At 53.5% G+C, this 22,103-nt stretch overlaps 1 protein-coding gene across 3 annotated transcripts in view; it reads right to left on the bottom strand.

The window, feature by feature from the left end:
• FREM1 (FRAS1 related extracellular matrix 1) overlaps positions 1-22,103 on the bottom strand; it is a 57,296-nt gene that overhangs the window by 10,915 nt on the left and 24,278 nt on the right. For all 3 annotated transcript variants that reach the window (XM_078867548.1, XM_078867549.1, XM_078867550.1), the window contains exons 19-32: positions 21,717-21,913; positions 21,090-21,342; positions 19,729-19,873; positions 19,174-19,315; positions 17,197-17,407; positions 13,703-13,967; positions 11,408-11,651; positions 9,704-9,889; positions 7,967-8,183; positions 7,573-7,717; positions 7,260-7,389; positions 6,526-6,598; positions 1,698-1,847; positions 896-1,200 (exon numbers count right to left, since the gene is read on the bottom strand). In XM_078867548.1, the coding sequence (XP_078723674.1) occupies positions 896-1,200; positions 1,698-1,847; positions 6,526-6,598; positions 7,260-7,389; positions 7,573-7,717; positions 7,967-8,183; positions 9,704-9,889; positions 11,408-11,651; positions 13,703-13,967; positions 17,197-17,407; positions 19,174-19,315; positions 19,729-19,873; positions 21,090-21,342; positions 21,717-21,913 (2,663 nt within the window). The remainder of the gene's footprint in view (positions 1-895; positions 1,201-1,697; positions 1,848-6,525; positions 6,599-7,259; positions 7,390-7,572; positions 7,718-7,966; positions 8,184-9,703; positions 9,890-11,407; positions 11,652-13,702; positions 13,968-17,196; positions 17,408-19,173; positions 19,316-19,728; positions 19,874-21,089; positions 21,343-21,716; positions 21,914-22,103) is intronic.

Here is a 22,103-nt window from a genome sequence, read left to right as displayed (position 1 = left end):
CGTCTGGAATGCTCTTCCCTTCCGATATTAGGAAGCCACTGGGAGCTATGCACTTTTAAATCATCATCTAGATTGACAACTCACTTCTATAGAGCTGCTTGATGTGTTTAGATTGTTGTTCTTCCCTCCGCACGGTTGGCTACGTATGATGTGAAAGAAATCCAACAAACATACAACAACAACGGCCATTCGCCACCAAGTAGTGGGTGATGTCACCACGGTGCTTGTGCCAGGCTATGTGCCACTTTAAGGCCACGTGATGTGTCAAACGTTGGCTGGCAGGTCAGGGGACAGACTCAAGTGCCATGGGCTGACTGACTGAGATGACCGATGCCACCACCTGTGCCTCCTTCTGTGCCAACTTACATATTGAACATACGTAACTACATTTACACCATTGGAACCTCATTTGCCAGTAAAAAATGTGATAATTGGTTTTTTACCCTTCTATCTGGCAACAAAACTGACACCTTTTTTTTTACAAGGAGTCAAGTTTGCATAGACCACAATACCTGCAGTCATAATGCAAACAAAAAACATAACTCTGATAATGTGCACTGTCCTTGAAGTTGATTGGTCCACACCCGAGACAACTTTCCTTAGAGCCTAGTCTCACATGGGTTGGACCAGATGACGCCAAAAGGCGCACAACTCAAAGCTCGGGTGTGGACCAATCAACTTCAAGGACAGTGCACATTATCAGAGTTATGTTTTTTGTTTGCATTATGACTGCAGGTATTGTGGTCTATGCAAACATGACTCCTTGTAAAAAAGGTGTCAGTTTTGTTGCCAAATAGAAGGGTAAAAAACCAATTATCATACGTAAGTGCAATTAAATAAAAATAAACGCACATATGTACACGTCATGGCACGTCTTCATTCCCATCGCGCTCACCACTTTGCCCGAGCCGATGGCGCGCAGCCGTGCCGTCTGCCGGGGCGCGGCAGCAGCCGGTCTCCCGGCCGCCACGTCGAGTTGGCCCGGCACGTGCCACGATCCTCCCCCAGCTCCTCCTCCTCCTCCACCGCCGCCGGCGCCACGACCGGGCAGCTTCTCGTGGAAGTCCGGCACGTCACCGCGCACCGACACGTAGCCGGGCTGCAGCGACTCCATGCGGATCGTGAGCGGAGCGGCAGCGTCGTCGTCGTCGTCATCGCCGCCGTCGTCAAAATCCCCGCCGTGCGACGCGTCGCAGCGGCCTGCCACAAGACGCGGTCCGTCGGACCGCGGTTATTCAGTGCAAAACTTAGAACGCGGATAATCTTGCCAGACGCATATGACATGCTTCACAGCCTAAACACCCTCCGCATCAGAAGGTGCGTTCACAAACATCGTCCACTCGCGATTACTTGGAGGTAATGGCGGTAAGGGGATGGTGCGGTGGCAAGAGGGGGCAGGCCCAGATAAAAAATAAAATAACACGGACTATGGAAAACACAGGTGAAATGCGGCTATGAAGACGGATTCATTGTTTTACCCCACACAGAACTGGGGTGGGGTGGGAGTGGGGGTGGAGTGAAGACGCCGAAAGTTATCGGTTGACACCCGAGGTCACGCGGGGAACTGCGAGGGTCATCGACCCTCGACGAGTCGGGAGCAGCCAACAGTTGGAGCCGGCGCCAGAGCTGTCGGCTCTCCAAACCAGCACGGCCTCCCCTTCACCCCCCCTCCCTCCCCCGTGCCCCCCCTTACGAACCGGCCGTCCCATCGGCTATCGCGACGAGCGTGCTGTCCTGCGTGCCCAGCACGGCGTTGACGGGCGCGTGCAGATAAACACGCAGCCGCTCCGTGGCCTCCTCCAGCCCGTCGTCCTTTATCGCCACGTTCCACGTCCTGGAAGTGACGCCTGCCCAACGCACAGACGGCAGAGGCGGCGGGGGGTGGGGACAGCGACGGGTGAGGGTCACGCACGCACGCGGGGGTGAGGGTGCGGTCTGCTCCATTTGAAGACGTAGCTCACGCTCGGCTACCCGTGGGCAGACTGAGGGCGAGATGTTATCTGCCTCGCCTGGTATGCAGGAGGTCGTGGGCTCGGTCTCGACCCTGATGCCTACTGCTGTATATTTGGAGTTTGCGTGTCTCTCTCTCTCCCCGTGGTCGCGTGGATTTTTCTCCGGGTCCTCCGATTTTCCAACATGTATTTAAGAGTATTTGGCTGCTATGAATTTGCACACGACAAAGCCACGTCGTGCAGCTATCATTCATGGTCAGGTCGCTTCTGAAAAAGAGCTACATGGCTAAGCGGGCCTGACCTGGTAAAATAAAAAAACAGTTTAGTTGTATACATCGCCTGGCTTGCGGGTTAACCATGTGCACTGGTTTAGCGGGTTGGCTGCTCCTCACTCGTCGGGGGTCAGTGGCATGGGTGTCCACACGAGCGGCAAAACACGTTGGCAAGGATCGATGGAAACTGGACGGCGCATTTGGCGTGTCCACCAACCCCCAATTTCACGCAGGTCAATTAAGCAGTCACGTTCGCTCGCTCGTTCCGCTCCTCCCTTAAAAGTATTGTTTTTAACTAGCTCACCCCACGACCACTTAATCTTCCCCTCATAACCACCACCACCACCGCCGTTCCTGGCTCCCGCTTCGTAATCTCTCTCCATGGCAACCACTCATTCACAATCTGTCTTCATGGCGACCACTCATTCACAATCTGTCTCCATGGCAACCACTCATTCACAATCTCTCTCCATGGCGACCACTCATTCAAAATCTGTCTCCATGGCAACCACTCATTCACAATCTCTCTCCATGGTGACCACTCATTCACAATCTGTCTCCATGGCAACCACTCATTCACAATCTCTCTCTATGGCGACCACTCATTCACAATCTGTCTCCATGGCAACCACTCATTCACAATCTCTATCCATGGCAACCACTTACTCACAATCTGTCTCCATGGCTACCACTCATTCACAGTCTCCAGGGCAACCACTCATTCACAATCTCTCTCCATGGCAACCACTCATTCACAATCTATCTCCATGGCAACCACTCATTCACAATCTCTCTCCATGGCGACCACTCATTCACAATCTCTCTCCATGGCAACCACTCACTCACAATCTCTCTCCATGGCAACCACCCATTCACAATCTCTCTCCATGGCAACCACTCATTCACAATCTCTCTCCATGGCAACCACTCACTCACAATCTCTCTCCATGGCAACCACTCATTCACAATCTCTCTCCATGGCAACCACTCATTCACAATCTCTCTCCATGGCGACCACTCATTCACAATCTCTCTCCATGGCAACCACTCATTCACAATCTCTCTCCATGGCGATCACTCATTCACAATCTCTCTCCATGGCAACCACTCATTCACAATCTCTCTCCATGGCAACCACTCATTCATAGTCTGTCTCCATGGCAACCACTCATTCACAGTCTGTCTCCATGGCAACCACTCATTCACAGTCTGTCTCCATGGCGACCACTCATTCACAATCTCTCTCCATGGCAACCACTCATTCACAATCTGTCTCCATGGCAACCATTCATTCACAATCTTTCTCCATGGCAACCACTCATTCACAATCTCCATGGCAACCACTCATTCACAATCGGTCTCCATGGCGACCACTCATTCACAATCTCCATGGCGACCAATCATTCACAATCTGTCTCCATGGCAACTATTCATTCACACTCTTTCTCCATGGCAACCGCTCATTCACAATCTCCATGGCAACCACTCATTCACAATCTCTCTCCATGGCGACCACTCATTCACAATCTGTCTCCATGGCGACCACTCACTCACAATCTCTCTCCATGGCTACCAATTCCCCATCCATCCAATCCATTCCACATCCTTTCCTGTCGTCAATTTCGTTTTAACTGAATTCACGCATCGCAGATTCGCCCCCACTACTCCCTCTCGTCTGTTCTATTCACCTCATCTCCACCGTCACATTCACACGCTGGACCGGTCTTAATTCTCCGTGAAGTGCCTTGGCCAAGGCGCTATGTAAATGACATCAAGATCAAATAAATACGAATAATAAATGCGCTTGCAGCGTACCTGAATTAGCCGCGTGTTACTTCACGCTGGTTCATATCTCGCACACGCTCGCCCTCCTGCTGCCATATCCCAGGGTAATCGAGAATTCACTCTTCGCGATTCGTATAAAATTTTTATAATAAATTTAAATATTTATTTCCTAATAGTTCCGTTATTATTTATTTACATTAGTTTCTCATATTTTTTATTATTATTATTGACTATCATTTCTTATATCACAACATAATTTATTTATTATTATTAATATTATTTCCCCGGCAATGTTCAAATTGCGCCGCTCTCGGCGTCAAGTGGCGAGACGAACGAGCTTCCCAATCGGGGACGCTGGCAGCGAGCATTGCAGCACCCCGTGCGAGGACACAGCTTGTGGGAAGGCGGTGCCACCACCGGCCCACCTCCGAAGCCACTTCCGCCAGGGCCTCTCCGTATCCACGCTCACGCGTTTTAACCACAAATCACCCGATGAAGGTGGTCGTTGTAATCTCCAGCGAAACGTCACAGCACTCAAATTGTACATTTCGTGGGTTCACTCTCGAACACACCGGTGGGCTGAACTAATAACTAACTGGCAAGTTCTGTACTCTTTTTACGTGACAAACCTTACTAATTGGCTGTGTCGGGTGGTGGCGGGTTTAGCGACATATTTTTATATTTACGCGATCTAACCCCCCAAAAAAAACCTTTATTATGAACAATATTGGTCGCGAAAGCCCTGCTACGTGTTAAACTTTAAGTGAATAACCAAACACAATACGGCAGCTGGTTCGTGCAGACGCTGACAACCGACCTGGCACCAACAAACCACTCCAGCCTACATCCCGGCTAACTTGCAGGTGACCAACGCTTGGGTCCGAACCCAGGCTCTCAGCGGCGGTGGCTCAGCCACCCTGACCTCGGATCCACCCGGCCACTCCAAAGCAATGTTTTTATCCATAAAATGTATTTTTTCCCACCCACCCATGTTTTTTCCCCAGGGAGCGTGTTCCTGGAACACAGGAAACCCGCACAGCATCACCGTGTCTCCAGACGTCCCAAGGTTTTATCCCGGTTGGCACTGTTGGGGCGTCGTGTTATCACCGTTATGCACGCGCGCACGCGTGCCCGCGTGTGTGTGTGTGATGCGGGGAGTGGCAGTGTAAGTGGTTAGCGTTGCTGTGCTATGCATCCGGTGACCCGAATTTGATACTTGCTCACGACCAATAACAGTGGCGAATATCTGAACAGGTTCTGGGCTTCCCCTAGGTCGGCTCAGCCTCAAATTAGCAGCTGGTGAGATGAGTAAACATCAGTACTGGGCAGACAAAGGTGGTAAGGCATGGATGGTCCTGGCCACCCACCCCCTCGTGTGCCGTGCCGGCCTTCATAGGTGCTCGTAAACAGAACAGGCTATATGGGCGATCTTTGTGTTTGTCTTTGTAATGGGGGATTGCACATTGCTACGAACCTGGCACCCTGAGTTTGATTCCCAGCAATGGCTAATATCAGTGGGGATTATCTGAACCAAATCCTGAGGCTCCCCTCGGTCAACTCAGCCTTAAATGAGTAACTGGTGTGGTGTATAATTTATACCTGTTGCTGAGTATAAATTGTATACAATGATACTCTACACACAATGCACACACAGTCATCGATCTACAAAAGCAGCAACCGTTCATCGCCACGTGGTGTTCCCACGTGCTTGTGCCAGGCTAGGTGCACCTTCAGGCCATCACACAAGGTGTGGAAGGCTCGCTGGCAGGAGGTCGTAGGGCAGACCCAGGTGATGTGGGTCGATGATGATACAAATAACAAAAGAGACTTTCAAATGAGTTCTCTGAAAGCACTCTACTGACTGAGATGAGGGGGGTCGTTGTGTTCATCGTAAGGTACGTGGCGCCTGCTGCACCAGCGGACCTCAATAAGCCACTTGACAAACGGCGGTGAGACTGTGCGTTCGCGCGCGCGTGCCGACGTCACGGGGCCGAGTTTGAGTCTCGGTGTGGAGCATGACACGTGGGGGACACAGACCTCGACCTGTAGAACTCCCACGGGCTACGCCTGCAAACGACGAGACGACTTCCTTCGTGATGGCCTCGCGCTACGAGATCCGCGTGAACGTTCCCCCACCCCCCCCCCCCCCCAGCTCCCTCTGCTCCCTGACTGAAGTTCTTCTTCCCCCCCCCCCCCCGCCATCCCCACATAGAAGTACAAACACCACACCTGCTCGGTGGGGCAGAAGCAGCGAGCCCAAACTCCCCCTTCCTCCTCTCCAAACTCAGGAGCACACCGTTCGAGACTTCTGCCCGCGGAGTTTCTGTATTCCCTCGGCCACGCCGCGGTTCGTGCTCTGTACCGGGCTCCTCCCAAAATCGAATAATCAAAACGTTGAAAGAAAAAAAAAGAAATTGGGCGAATGCCAATCGTGCTCGCGATTTGATCGGATGTCACCGATCTGCACACCGGAGCCAGCCGCTTACGCACCAAACCGCTCACTCGCTCGCTCTCACCTGGATCGAACTGCACGAGGGAGGCCGAGCTGTGTGTGAAGTCCTTGCCGACAACAGCTGATAACCCTCGCACCTGCGGGAGAGAAGACGAAGGGTGGTGTGATCCCCCGTACAGCCTTCAGCAGACTGTTGGGGCAAGTGCTGTTAGCGAGTGGCACTTGTGAAGGCCGGCACGGCACACGAAGGGGGATGTGTGGTCCAGCACCATGCCCGGCCACCTTTATCTCCCCAATGCTATATCACGGAGCCGCGTCTGAGGTCAATGCAAGTGAATGGCTGTGTCGTGCACCGAGGGTGGTAATTGCTCGTCGAAGCAACTCTCTGATCTGTGAGCCACCCTGTGGAAGCTTCCAGGAACTGACCCCGAGTCAAGCGTCGGGAGAGACGACGCACAGCGGAGATCAATGGTTGATGCGCTTACAGACAGGCGGTCTGACAAGTGGACAAATTAATGAATTAATTGATGGGACGTACAGGAAAGTAAACAAATGAATGGATGAGTGTGTAGACAGGTAGACACATTAATAGGTGGACACACATACAGACAAGCAGGCGAGGGAATGAACAAGGGAACTGACTCGATGGACAGATGAATGGAATAGATGGACAAATACGCGAATGGTTAGACAAACAGACGGTGATTCCACAGAGATAAATTTGGTAAAGAAAAGGTCGGAGAAAACAAACGGACGGACACACGGACGGACGGACGGACGGAAGCACGCGGCACTCGCCTTGATTCCGACGAACGCCGAGTCCTGGGCACAGCCGCTACGCAGCAACCTCACCGCCAGCGTGCCGACGTTCTCGCACACGCGCACCGACACCTCCGCCATCTGCACACGCGCCCACTCCAGCTGCAGGCTGCACCCCGGGGAGGTGGCCGGTGCAGAGGTGAAGTCGGGGGAGCGGGGGGGGCACAGGAGCGATACTCTCCATCTGTCTCTCACTCTTTATGTGGTCCGTCTGCCCTCTGTCCAACTGCATGCCTCTCTCTCTGCCTGTCCGTCCGTCCGTGCGGGTGCTGCGTGCGTCTCGCGTACGTACGTCTGCGTCTCCCCCGTGTTGCCGGCTCTGTCGGACACGCGGAACTCCAGGCTGTCCTCCGTGACGTCCAGCGAGGGGTTGACGATGTACATCACGCGCTTCTCTCTCAGCTCTCGCTGGCAGAAGCTCCCGCGGATGAAGTCACCTGCGCCGACCAACAGCACCGCGTCGCGCTCACAACTACATCTTGGGAACGGGCACGTTCTCGTCACGGCCGGGGCAGTGGCGGCTCAGAACGCGGCTGCCAGTAATCCAGCACTGCGTGTATGTACGCTTAACTTTTTTCGCACCGTACGTAGCCAACCATTCTGATCGGAGGCGACGCAGTAAGGCGCTCAACCTTGGTGGGGAAGGGTTAATAAACTTCCCCCCCCCCCCCCCCCCCTACGGTTACCGTTGGCGGTGTTTTCCAGGTATCCGTAGAGGGGCGGCCGCATGATGGAGAAAGTGATGTCCTCGTCGTTGCCGGCGGCGGCGTCGTCGTCGTGGTCGGTGGCACGGAGGTGACGGATCGTGATGCGGATTCCGTAGCGGCCGCCCCGGAGCGACTCGACGGAGCGCGGGGGAGAGAGCAGCGTGACGCGCGGTGCCACGCGGTCCAGAGGCTCCACCTGGGGCCAGCGCCACCACCACCACCACCACCGACGACGACGATGCCAACAGTGACAACAACGTCAGCAGTGACATCAGCAGCAGCATTGACGACAGCAGTGGTGACGACATCAGCAGTGGCGATAGCAGCAGTAACATCAGCATCAGCAGGGACGACAGCAGCAGTGACATCAGCAGCAGCAACAGGAAAAGCAAACAGCAGCAGCAGCAACATAGTCAATAGCAGCAACAGAAGCGACAACAACAGCGGGAGCAGCACGAACAGCAGCAGCAACAATTAAAACATGAAGAGTGAGCCGCTATTTTGCTTAGGTTGTCAAAACAATGCTGATACACGGCAACGCGTCAGCTGACATCTGCTGAAGATGTAGAAACCCAGAAAAGGTGGATTTATCTCGCGTCTAACCGCACCTCAAGATGCTGTACAAAAGCATAACTCTTCTGCTGATGGTGCTTTCTTAGTCCAATAGCCAACTGACTGATGGGTAATATTGGTCTGGAAGGCCATTCGGCTGATGGAATAGATTTGTATTTATTTATATGTATGTATGTATATTTATGTGGTGACAAGGAATGGAGTCCTTCTTATATTCACTTTTACCCATAATGCTCCACGATGGGGAATGGAGAGATGTTTAATTACTCAGAAGGAAAAAAGAAAAGAGGACAATGCAACAACAATTTGAATTCATTTCGCGTCAACATATTGTCGCATGATGCTGTACGGAAACGGCGGGTATATTCATTTTGAAGGGAGAGGAACTGATTGCGATGTTTATGCTGGAAAAATGACGGGTGCACGAATCCGAGGAATACTAAATTAAGTTCGTAAGAAATGTGAACGATGGGATGTATTTCATGCTGTGCTTGCCACGAATGAACCACGATACCTCGCTGATCTCGGCAAGAAGCATAAACCGCCGTGCACGCTCCGGTCATCCTAGCAGCAGTGGCTTTAGGCTGGCCATCGAACAAAGACGGCCACTGCATCGCGCGGCGCTTTCAGATGCGCTTCTGTGGCCGTCTGGAACGCTCTTCCTTCCGATGTTTACGAAGCCACTGGAGTTATGGACTTTTAAAAATCTAGATTGAAAACTAATTTCTTTCGAACTGCTTTCTGTATTTTTAGTTTGTTGTCCTTCCCCCGCACCTCCGATTAGCGCGGTTGGCTACAGAAGGTGCGAAATAAGTTCACCGAACGTACATGCAAAGATGTTGAGCGAATATCATGAGCAGGGCTAAATCGAAGGAAGGCCGTGATTGCGTCTCTGAGAGGGGACACGGCCAACGGAGAGTTCGGCAGTCAGTCACAGGCAGGAGGAGGAGGAGGAGGAGAGGAAAGTCTTGAGACGGGAACTTGAACAGGGGCCGGGGAACATCCCGTGGAGATCGCGGGGGGGGGGGGGGGGAGGGAGAGTTCCAGATTAAGAGGGCAGACGAGTGACCTCGATCCAAAGGTCAAAGCCCCCACACCCCGCCCCCCCCCCCCCCCGTGCCTCACTTCTTTGTGCTCTTTCACCTGAATACTGAAGACGATTGGCTGTGGCGTGAGCCGTCCCTCCAATAGGACGCCCTGGTCGGTGGGGTCGCGAACCAGGAAGGAGAAGTGGTCGAGGTGAGCGGGCCCTCCCGAGTGCCGGTACGCCACGTCCGATTGGTCGACGTCGAGCTGGGTGAACGCCGGCGAGCCCGATTCGTCCACTGCCTGACGGGCGAGGAGAGTGCGAGAGGAAGAGCAGGAGAGGAAAAGGAAGAAAACGTTGTATTATCTATTAAACTAAACCATTGTTTACTTTACAAGGTAAGGCCCACTGAGCTCTTCTTCAGAAGCGACCTGGCCACCGCAAATGATAGGTCAAGGAAGTGGCTTATCATCAGGTGGAGATTTATAGCAGCCAAAGACTCTCAGCGCGTGTCGTCGATTCTAAACGTGGAGGGAAAAACCGGAGAACAATCCACGTGACCACGGGGAGAGAGACGCAAACTCCGTGCAAACTCCAAATATACAAGCATCAGGGTCGGGATCGAACCCACAAACCTCCTGCATACCAGGCGAGGTAGTCAACATCTCGCCACATTCCAGCCGCACGGTCTTCTGGGCAGTGCACCTTCCCCCAAAGTGTGCGGTGCGTCGTACTTTCCAGGGTCTCTTATAATCCGGAGAATAGGGTAATACATTTTGTATAAATGGCGGTGCTACCACCGTACGTGAATCGCATCTAATTTATTTTTATAGAGCGCCTTCACTCAAGGTGACACAGAACGGAATGATGCAGCTGGCAGGGGTGTGCGCTACAAGGTATTGAGGAATGAGTGACAGCGATAGAGGGGGGATCGCGAAAGGGTGTAGGGGAGGGACGGGAAGGAGTCGAATGGGCGACGGGAGGGAAGAGGAAGATAATTTATGTATGTTTGTTGAACTTCTGTCGCACCGTACGTAGCCATCCGCGCTAATCGGAGGTGTGGGGGACCTGGGGTTAGGAGTGGGGGATCGGGCGGCCGGTGCTGGGGGTGCCTGCACAGGGAGCTGGGGTTGGAGCCGGGAATGGGCAATGGAGAAGAGGTGAAGCTTTAAGAGGGCACCAACCACCTAACCCACCCACCCAACCAACCACCCACATGCCCCCCCAATGATCCGATCGAAATTCGTAATTTTTATTGGATCATTGGGGTTTATTAGTAATACATCGGCATTTTGCGATCCCCACTGCCACTGTGCAGTATATTATTACGTGCCAGGGACTCTATGAGATGATAGGACAATTTTCTGAGTCCATAATTGCCAATAAGTAACGGCAAAGCAGTTATAAGTGACTCAGAATTGTGCGCAGTTGCGTCTACAGTACACGACTTCCCTGAAGGCATTCACCTACAGTGAGCACGATGCCGATCACACACGGTTCGAATTCGACCCTGGATTGATGGCTGTGCCATCGCCGCACACGCGTCGAATGAAAAGCAAGGGACAAGTCCTTACCTACTAACAACTCCTCTATCATTTTTCATTACTGGAGGGGTTGCCACCCCTACCTGAAAATCCTGGCTCCGCCATTGCAACCACCTAACCCACCCACCCAACTAACACAACCACCGACCTACCCAACCCAACCATCCACCGACCCAACCCACCCAAACCACCCAACCACCCAACCACCTACCCAAACCAAACCCACCCCAAGCCCACACACCCATCCACCCTAAACCAACCCAACCAAACACCCACCAGCAGCTGTCCTCGAAGGTACAGGGCGCCGTGACTGGGGGGCTCCGCGACGACGTAGCGGAGGTCCTGGGGGGCCGTGTCGGGGTCGGCAAGACGGAGGGTGGCGCTCGTGATGGCCGCCAGCGTCCCCTCGGCGAGGCGCAGGCCGCCGTTGCGCTCCAGCGTGGGCGGCAGGACGTCCCGGGACTCCACGTCGATGTCCACCGAGCCGAGCCTCGTGCGGAGGCCGTTGCTCACCAGGAAACTGTGGAGGGAGGGAGGGAGGAGAGGGAGGGAGGGAAGAGAGGGAGGGAGGGAGGAGAAGGAGAGAGAGGGAGGAGAGGGAGGGAGGGAGGGAGGAGAGGGAGGAAGGGAAGAGAGCGAGGGAGGAGAGCGAGGGAGGGAGGGAGGAGAGGGAGGGACCCATAATGCTCAACAACAATAAAAAATGAGTTTGGACACAATATCTCTGCTTTCCCGTCAAGTGAGCTCTGGTCCACGCACGAGTAAGCATGCTCCCACCCGCCCTGCCACTCAGAGTAACGTTCATCGCATGGCAGTCAAACAGCTACGTATGATTGTTTTTCTCAGCGATTGGAATTCTGGGCCACATTGAGCGCAGAACCAAATTGAAGTGTTAGTTTTTTCTTATTTTTTTGGCATCCCGGGCTGAGACCGTAAAAATCTCAAACAATTGGCAATCCGCGCGTAACCACAAGCGGCTGAAACGTGGACGTCTCCCGACGATCTCAGGAGCGCCGGCAAAGCGCTCGAACTTCTGAGCCAGCGGGCCTCCTCGCAGCGCCACGTACACAGGGGGGGCACGAGCGTCTACACGGCAGTGTCTATCACCCATTTTCAGAGGGGTGTGGGGGGGTGGGTGAACTTTCGCCGATAAGACGTCATCAGTGTGAGGGGCCGCCAGACATTTGAAAGCATTGGGGGTTTGACAGCAGGGCGATGGGGTGCGTCAGAGGGCCGCACTCTCGGCCACGAGGGGGCCGCCACTGGCCTGCGGGCCTTGCGATGAAGAGTACTGCTCTGCAGCGAAACTTTCCACATCATCCGTGGGGTGGGTTATCCGGGTTACAGTACCAACTCTGCTTGAGAGTTAAGTGAACAAAATGTTCGTACACGTCCTCTGGTTCCCTCGATTTGCTGCTCCTCGCTCATGGAGAAGTCCGTGCAGCCGATGGAACGTGGCGAGATGTTAACTCCCTCGCCTGGTATACATGAGGTCGTGGGTTCGATCCCGCCTGTATGTTTGGAGTTTGCGTGTCTCTCTCGCTCTCTCGTCGCGTCGTCGCGTGGATTTTGCTCCGGGTCCTCCGGTTTTTCCCTCCACATTTAGTTTCGCCACTGAAAACATGTTCGCCAACAAACTGCTGGCTTAAAACTCTACGAGAACAGACGCCGCGTTTCATCGTTCCACCCCTCGCGCTACGTAGGCAAACGATAACAACGCTTCTATCGGCTGATCATTTACGTGCGTGTTGCTTTATCCGTGATTTAGTTCTAACTGGGTCGCCGTTGCCCCCAACTGCCCAGATAATCGAGAGTTGTCAGTGCACGTGTACGTACGTGTGAGAAAGCGCGTGCACGCGTGTGTACGTGCGTTGAGGCGGCTGGCGCTCCGCGCTGCGAACCCGGTGACCGAAGCTGGATTCCCGCTCGCAGCCAAACAACATCGGCAACGAATACCTCAACCGGTCCTGGGCCTCCCCTAAGTCGACGCAACCTCAAACGAGCACCCGCTGCTGTGTGTCAACATGGGGCTGGGGAGACGAAGGTGGCTGGGCATGGTGGTGGTGGTGGTGCTGCTGGTGGTGCTGGTGGTGGTGTTGGTGGTGGTGGTACTGTTGGTGGTGGTGCTGTTGGTGGTGCTGCTGGTGGTGGTGCTGGTGGTGCTGCTGGTGGTTCTGGTGATGGTGCTGGTGGTGGTGTTGGTGGTGCTGTTGGTGGTGCTGTTGGTGGCGCTGTTGGTGGTGGTGTTGGTGGTGCTGGTGGTGGTGCTGGTGGTGCTGGTGGTGGTGCTGTTGGTGGTGCTGTTGGTGGTGCTGTTGGTGGTGGTGCTGGTGCTAGTGGTGGTGCTGTTGGTGGTGTTGGTGGTGGTGGTGTTGGTGGTGCTGGTGTTGGTGGTGCTGGTGTTGGTGGTGCTGCTGTTGGTGGTGGAAACACAACCAACTCGCATGGGCACCACGCCGTGCAGCCCTTCATAGGTTGCTACTCGCTAACGGCACTTGCCCAAGAGCCCGTTGAGGCTACACGGGTGTGTGGGGTGGGGGGGGGGAAACCTTTGTCTTTGTCGTCCCCCACCTGAACGAGTCGCGCGCGGCTCCCGCGGGCCCCGTGTGCACGTATCGTACGGCGCCCGCCGCCACGTCCGCCTGCGTGAACCTCCCCGCGCCGACGCCCGGGCTGGACGCCAGCTCCAGGCGCCCGAGCGCCGGCGGCGCCGTCACCACGAACAGCAGCTCGTCGGGGCGGCCCGAGGCGTCGCTCGCGAGCAGCGCGTCGGCCGACAGCGACGCGGAGTCGCGCGCCGCCACCGACACGCGGCCCGTCCGCAAAGCGATGTCACCTGCGGGCGGGGGTCAAGGGACAAAGGTCAAGGGGGAGGGGGGGGGTTGGGGTCCGAGTGAATGATGGATTTCGGGTTAGGGTTAGCATGCTGGGGGGAGGGGTTAGGGTTAGCGACAGGGTCAGGGTGAATTAATTTTTTTAAACGGCAGCCCTCGCGTGGCCAAGGGGACGCTGGCGGCCATCACGAGCGCCACCCTACGTCTCGCCGGCCCCGACACAGCCCCTCAGGACCTCCGCTACGTCGTCACGGAGCCCCCCAGCCACGGCGCGCTGTACCTTCGAGGCCGGCTGCTGGTGGGTGGGTGGTGCCCCCTTAAAGCCTCGCCTCGTCTCTCCTGCCCTTTCTCTTCCCCACCGCTCCCCTTGCCCCTCCGCTTCTTCCCGTCCCTCCCCTCTACCATTTTCGTGATCCCCCTAAGGGCCCCTCGATCGCTGTCACTCATTCCTCGATCCGTGTAGATGGTCATCAAGCGAAGACGGTCACTGCATCACACGCTTTCAGATGCGCTTCTGCGGCTATCTGGATCGCTCTTCCTTCTGATATTAGGAATCCGCTGGGAGCTATCCACTTTACATCTTCATTTGAAAACACATTTCTCAACAACTGATATTTGTGTTCAGTTTGTTGTTCTTCCCCTGCACCTCCAATTGGCACGGTTGGCTACGTACCGTGCGAAAGAAGTTCCACATACATACGTACAATTTGGAGGCAGGCTTAGGGTTAGCGTCCGGGCCAGAAGCAGGTTTAGAGTTAAAGGTCACGGTTTAATTCAGGCGCAGTCGTTAACATCACGCCAGGGTGGCAAGATGTTGACTACCTTACCTGGTGTACAGATCATGGGTTCGATCCCGACCGGATGGCTTATATACTTGGAGTTTGCGTGTCTCTCTCCATGTGGCCATTTGCCTCTGGATCCTCTGGATTTGCCTCTGGATCCTCTGGTTTTTCCCCCTCCACATTTAGAATCAACAACATGCATTTAGAATACTTGGCTTCTGTAAATTTGACATGATAATCCACTTTGATGAGTTATCATTTGTGTTTCGATTTAAAGCTTTCGTGACTGCAGGGATTCATCTTCTTGGTTCTTTCGGTAAAGTCACGTAGAAGGGAAGTAATAAAATAATAAAAATAAAACATAATAAAACAATTCTCACGACGTTTCGGCCACAACGCAAGCAGCCGTCCTCAGGCGAAGAATGAGAACATTATCAAGCTAGGAGCTTATATAGGTGTAGCGAGGAGGAGCGCCTTAACAAAAGAATGTGCATATGAAGAGGAATTTAGCATACCAATGGACAATGCGTAGGGGGTGGGCGGAGGGGTTTCAAAGTCCCATTATGCCCATGCATTATGCAGGATCAACAGCACCACGGGGGGGCGCAAGGAACAGCGTTAATAAAGGACAGGAATGTTAGTGATATGTAGCTGCATTTACCAAACAACCACGTAGAAAACCGAAGTGAAAACTACATAAAAAAAAACTAAAATATAAACTGATACTTACTATACTCTACAATAAGCTGAGTTACTAACAACAAATAATAAAATTACAATTCTACGTCGTAAGAAGTATATAATATACTTCCATCTAAACTTTATTCTCTTAGCATATACAGTACTATATACTGCCATAGATAAACCCAACATTAAATTATATACTGTATTGCTGTAAACCACCCTATACTTTATACATTTTAATATAACACTATGTATTATTCAACTCACCCTAATGTGTATCGAAATGGTTTATTACGTCCTTCCAATGATTGCTAAGCCTGAATCCATCTTCTCGGTTAAAATTGTCTCTGTGTTTGTATATGTGGATCGCCTCATGAACGAATCTCTCATGATAGCCAGATGGCTTGCAGAGAACCTCCGTCTTGGAGAAGTCAATGTCATGTGAGCCCACTGAGTTGTAACAGTGGTCTGCCACGGCTGAGGTGTTTGTCCTACCGTGTTTTAGATCAGCTTTATGTTCACGAATGCGGTCTGAGACGTGTCGTTTGGTTTCCCCAATGTAACTGCTACCACAGAGGCAACTTAGTTTGTAGACGCCAGGGTACTGTATGTCTGGAATCACATCTTTTACAGATGGTACCAGATCACGGATTTTATGTACTGTGTTGAATCGGACCTGGATCTTGTGTTTAATCAGGATTTTGGAGATCTTTTTTGTGACCCCAGCAATGTAGGGTAAGGTGATGGTCTTGAAAGGCTCCTCAACAGGATCTTTCTTGATGGTTGGAGTGATGGCTTTGCGGATTGTGTAGTCGGAGTAACCATTAGCCTTAAGAGCTTGGCGTACGTGTTTGAGTTCACTGGAAATGTGTTCATGGTCGGAGATGCATTGGGCTCTATGATATAGAGTCTTGATGAGGGAATTCTTCTGGGATGGATGGTGGTGGGAATCCGGTTTTAGATAAGCATCCGTGTGGGTGGCTTTCCTGTAGACAGAGTGGCTCATTGAACCATCAGGTCTCCTTTTGATTAGGACATCCAAAAAGGGTAGCTTGCCATCATTTTCGACTTCCATGGTGAATCTGATGGCTGGGTGTATGGAATTGATGTGGTCGAGAAATTGGTCTAGAGCAGGCCGGCCATGTGGCCAGATGACAAAAGTGTCGTCTACGTACCTCTTCCATAAGTTCGGGCGTAGAGTGGCAGTCTGGATGGCGTCCGTCTCAAATTTTATCATTTGTGGTCAGGTCACTTCTGAAAAAGAGCTACATAGCTCAGTGGGCCTTATCTGGTAAAATATAATGTATTTTTAAAAATAGGTTTTCAGGATCAGGGTGAGAGAGTTATTGGCAGTATTAGAGGGCAAGCTTGGGGTGAGGGTTATTGATCACGAGCACAGACCAGATATCTCACTTGTTGGTACCAACAGTTTCTTTATGTGGCCAATAAAAGTTAACGGTGTGATGACCTTTAAAATGAGTGAGTTATCAAGTCACTCTAAACTAAAGTATGAAAACTAAACTAGCAAGGTGTGCACTCTGATCTTCGACAATTCACTAAATGAAGTAAAAACTACGCAAATATATTCGAACAAAATATTATTACGCACATCATAATCATGTTTAGTAATTTTCAGGCCAGATTTTTTTTTTATCCTGCGCAGTTCCGGGGCACCCCCCTCTCTCTACCGCCCCCTTCACCCTCACCCCCCCGCCCCCCCCCTCCACCCCCCCGCCCGCCCCCCATCCCCGCACGAGCCGCTTGCCCTTGAGCGCATCGCGGATGGAGACGACGAAGGAGGAAGTGGGGGCGGCGTTGTCCCCGTCGGTGAGCGTGAAGCGAAACGAGTCGTGCAGCGCCGCCGCCGCCGCCGCCACCGGCGCCGCGCGGTGCCGGTAGCGCACGCGGTTCTCGTCCACGTCCTCCTGGGAGAAGGCGGCGCCGGCGAGGAGCTCACGCCACTCGCCCCCGTCCGACTGGCAACGGAGAAACAAGTGTGGGGCGATGCAATGTAATACAGTGGAGCAATGCAATGCAATACAATGTAGTAGGGCGATGCAATGTACTACAGTGGAGCAATGCAATGTAATACAATGTAGTGGGGCGATGCAATGCAATACAGTGGAGCAATGCAATGCAATACAATGTAGTGGGGCGATGCAATGTACTACAGTGGAGCAATGCAATGTAATACAATGTAGTGGGGCGATGCAATGTACTACAGTGGAGCAATGCAATGTAATACAATGTAGTGGGGCGATGCAATGTACTACAGTGGAGCAATGCAATGTAATACAATGTAGTGGGGCGATGCAATGCAATACAGTAGAGCAATGCAATGCAATACAATGTAGTGGGGCGATGCAATGTACTACAGTGGAGCAATGCAATGTAATACAATGTAGTGGGGCGATGCAATGCAATACAGTGGAGCAATGCAATGCAATACAATGTAGTGGGGCGATGCAATGTACTACAGTGGAGCAATGCAATGCAATACAATGTAGTGGGGCGATGCAATGTACTACAGTGGAGCAATGCAATGTAATACAATGTAGTGGGGCGATGCAATGCAATACAGTAGAGCAATGCAATGTAATACAATGTAGTGGGGCGATGCAATGCAATACAGTGGAGCAATGCAATGCAATACAATGTAATGGGGCGATGCAATGTACTACAGTGGAGCAATGCAATGTAATACAATGTAGTGGGGTGATGCAATGTACTACAGTGGAGCAATGCAATGTAATACAATGTAGTGGGGCGATGCAATGTACTAAAGTGGAGCAATGCAATGCGATACAATGTTGTGGGGCGATGCAATGTTCTACAGTGGAGCAATGCAATGTAATACAATGTTGTGGGGCGATGCAATGTTCTACAGTGGAGCAATGCAATGTAATGCAATGTAGTGGGGCGATGCAATGTACTACAGTGGAGCAATGCAATGCGATACAATGTTGTGGGGCGATGCAATGTACTACGGTGGAGCAATGCAATGTAGTACAATGTAGTGGGGCAATGCAATGTGATACAATGTAGTGGGGCAATGCAATGTAGTACAATGTAGTGGGTTGATGCAATGTGATACAATGTAGTGGAGCAATGCAATGCGATACAATGTTGTGGGGCGATGCAATGTACTACGGTGGATCAATGCAATGTAGTACAATGTAGTGGGGCAATGCAATGTGACACAATGTAGTGGGGCAATGCAATGTAGTACAATGTAGTGGGGCGATGCAATGTGATACAATGTAGTGGGGAAATGCAATGTGATACAATGTTGTGGGGCGATGCAATGTGATACAATGTTGTGGGGCGATGCAATGTGATACAATGTAGTGGGGCGATGCAATGTGATACAATGTAGTGGGGAAATGCAATGTGATACAATGTTGTGGGGCTATGCAATGTGATACAATGTTGTGGGGCGATGCAATGTGATACAATGTAGTGGGGCGATGCAATGTAGTACAATGTAGTGGGGCAATGCAATGTGATACAATGTAGTGGGGAAATGCAATGTGATACAATGTTGTGGGGCGATGCAATGTGATACAATGTTGTGGGGCGATGCAATGTGATACAATGTAGTGGGGCGATGCAATGTAGTACAATGTAGTGGGGCGATGCAATGTGATACAATGTAGTGGGGCGATGCAATGTGATACAATGTAGTGGGGCGATGCAATGTGATACAATGTAGTAGGGTGATGCAATGCCGGCAAGCTTGCACCTTGTGCTGCAGCGAGCCCTGCTGGGGCGCGCCAGCGAGCACGAAGGAGACGCCGTCGCGTCCCGTGTCTCCGTCCTCCGAGTCCAGCTCGGCACTGGAAATCACGCGGCTCTCGCCCCAATCCACCCACGCCCCGGCGTTCCTGCACGGGGAGTATGGCGCCGCGGTCACAATGCGGCCGTGCACTCGACGTGGAACCAACGCACGGGTGAGCCGGGAGGTTCGTCGTGGCCGGTGGTCGGCAAACCAAAATAACAAGAAGAGACATTTTTTTTGCGTGCGTGTTCGAATTCGGTAACAAACAAACAAAAAACCCCCCCTCAATATTTCGAAGAGACCACGCAATGCACTGCGGCGAATACGAGAGGGCGGTCCTCGACGAGTGACGTCACAAAGAGCCCGTCGAAGAGCCACCGCACGCGGCTCCGGGGCCGCAGCTTTGCCGACCCCTCGCTCTGTCCGATGCCGCACGAGGGCCTCGTTCTCAGCGGCGCGGCGCGCGGATCGCCATGGGGGGCGGTGGTGGGCTGCCCCCCTCCCCGCGCGAGGGCTCACCGCGTGAGGCGCGGCGGCTCGTCGTTGACCGGCTGGACGCGCACGTTGACGGTGGCTGTGGCGGCGTGCGCCCCGTCCCACACGCGCACCGAGAACGCGTCGTCAGCGCTCTCCGAGCCGTCGTGGACGTACGTCAGCGCCAGGCCTGCGCGCCGGCGGGGACGGTTAGAGAGAGAGCGGGAGGGGGAGACACCGTGAAGACAGAGATCCCCCCGATCGACTCACCGTGTATGGCAGTAGTGTCCTTCGCAAGACCCCTACAAAGACAAATATCCCCCCGTATAGCCTCAGCAGACTGTTGGGGCAAGTGCCGTGAGCGAGCGTCACCAATGAAGGCCGGTATGGCGCAACGAGGGGGGTGAGTGGCCAGCATCATGCCCGGCCGCCTCCATATATAGTCAATTCTGTACTCATATTCACACACAAACACTAATACACGCATACCGTCTCTTGCACGTGCATATACACATGCATATGCAAAAGACAAAGATCCGCCATATAGCCTTAACAGACTGTTGGGGCAAGTGCTGTTATGAAGGTCGAAATGGCACACGAGGGGGTGGGTGGCCAGCTACCTCACCTGGCCACATTTGTCTCCCCAGCGGCGATGTTTACACACCGCACCAGGTACTCATTTGAGGCTGAGTCGACTTCGGGGAGGCCCAGGACCGTTTCAGATAATCGTCACCGATGTTGGCCGTGAGCGGGAATCGCTAGGATCGTAGCGCTAACCGCTACACTACCGCTCCCCACACACACGTGCCCACACAAGTGCACACGCACATACCGAGCGCAACCGCGGCTCTGAGCAGCTCAGAGAAGACGCGTGGAGCAGCGCGGACCTCGGTAAGAAGAGCGGCCGGCGGATGTGCCCCAATGGTAGACACCAAACGATGGAAGACGAACAGAAAGCAGCAGAATGAACTAAAAACGATCAACTATTTTTCTCAGTAGCGAACCTGGCCACAAATGTCAGCCCAACAAAATGGCTCATCACGTGGAAATGCATTGCAGCCAAGACTCTAAGTGCGCGATGTTGATTCCAAATGTGGAGGGAAAAACCGGAGGACCCGGAGAAAAATCCACGTGTCCGCGGGGAGGGAGACACGCAAACTCCAAATATACAGCAGCAGGCGTCAGGGTTGCGATCTAACCCACAACCTCCTGTACACCAGGTGAGGTAGTTAACATCTCCTAGCCACCGTGATGATGATGAGAGAGAGACATCCCAAACTCCAAATATACAGCAGCAGGCGTCAGGGTTGCGATCTAACCCACAACCTCCTGTATACCGGGCGAGGTAGTGAACATCTCGCGAGTGCACCACGCCTAAATGCCAGCGCCGCACTGGTGCCGCGTGCCTTGCTTGAGCTGCTCCATGCCGAACGACGTCATCACGGCGTCGTCGCCGCCGGCGTGGCTCTCCGCGCCGTCGTGCTGCTGTGTCCCCGTGAGCCGGCGTCGCCGCGAGGGGTCGGCGCCGCGAGCGCCGCACACGAGGAGCCCGTGCCGGGGCTCCGCCACCACGGAGAAGCGGAGGGCGTCGGCGGGGACGTCCAGATCGACGGCGTCGATGACCGACGGTCCCAGCTCCCTGCTGTGTCCCTCCAGCACCTGGGAGATGGCGGGAGGCAGAGGAGAGAGAGAAGAGAGAGAGTAGAGAGAGAACAGCGAGCGGCTCGGTAGAGAGTTGATGACCCCTCTTTTAATGAAATGATCGTCACGATGATCATAACGGTGATGACGATGACGATGACCTTAATCCTTAACACTGCTGCAACTGCTGCTGCTGTTGACAATCGTCAATCGCTAATACCGCTAAAGCAGCTGCTCCTGCTAACGATGATGTATGTGGACACGTAGAACTTCTTTGATGACGACAACGACGACGACGCTCACAACAATAGCGACCGCCGACAGCCGGGAGCCGTAACGACCACCGCCGGCTCCCATGCGGTGCGTGCGTGGGGGCCCCGCGGCCCGCCCACCGTGATGTTGTGCGCGACGAGGGCGGGCGCCTCGTCGTTGGCGGGCGCGATGAGCACGTGCAGGACGATGTCGCGCGAGCGCCGCTCGCCGTCCGTCGCGTGCAGCGCCAGCTGGTCGCCCGTGGGCTCCACGCGCTCGTGGCGCGACTGCACGTAGTTCACGTGGCCCGCCAGCAGGTCGTGCAGCGAGAACGAGCCTAGGGCAGCACCAGCGGCAGCAGAGAACACGGTGGGGGGGGGGGGGAGGGTGGAAAGAGAGGGAAGGAGAGGGAAGGAGAGGGAAGGAGAGGGAAGGAGAGGGAAGGAGAGGGAAGGACATAAACGGGAGATAATGTTGAAGCAGGTGCGGCTCAACCAACTGGGCAGTGATAATCATCGTCATCATCA

Source organism: Lampetra fluviatilis, chromosome 24 (genome assembly GCF_964198595.1).
Source record: "Lampetra fluviatilis chromosome 24, kcLamFluv1.1, whole genome shotgun sequence".
Lineage (NCBI taxonomy): Eukaryota > Metazoa > Chordata > Hyperoartia > Petromyzontiformes > Petromyzontidae > Lampetra > Lampetra fluviatilis.
Note: the sequence above shows the minus strand (reverse complement) of the source record. Positions and strands in the feature narration are given on the sequence as shown.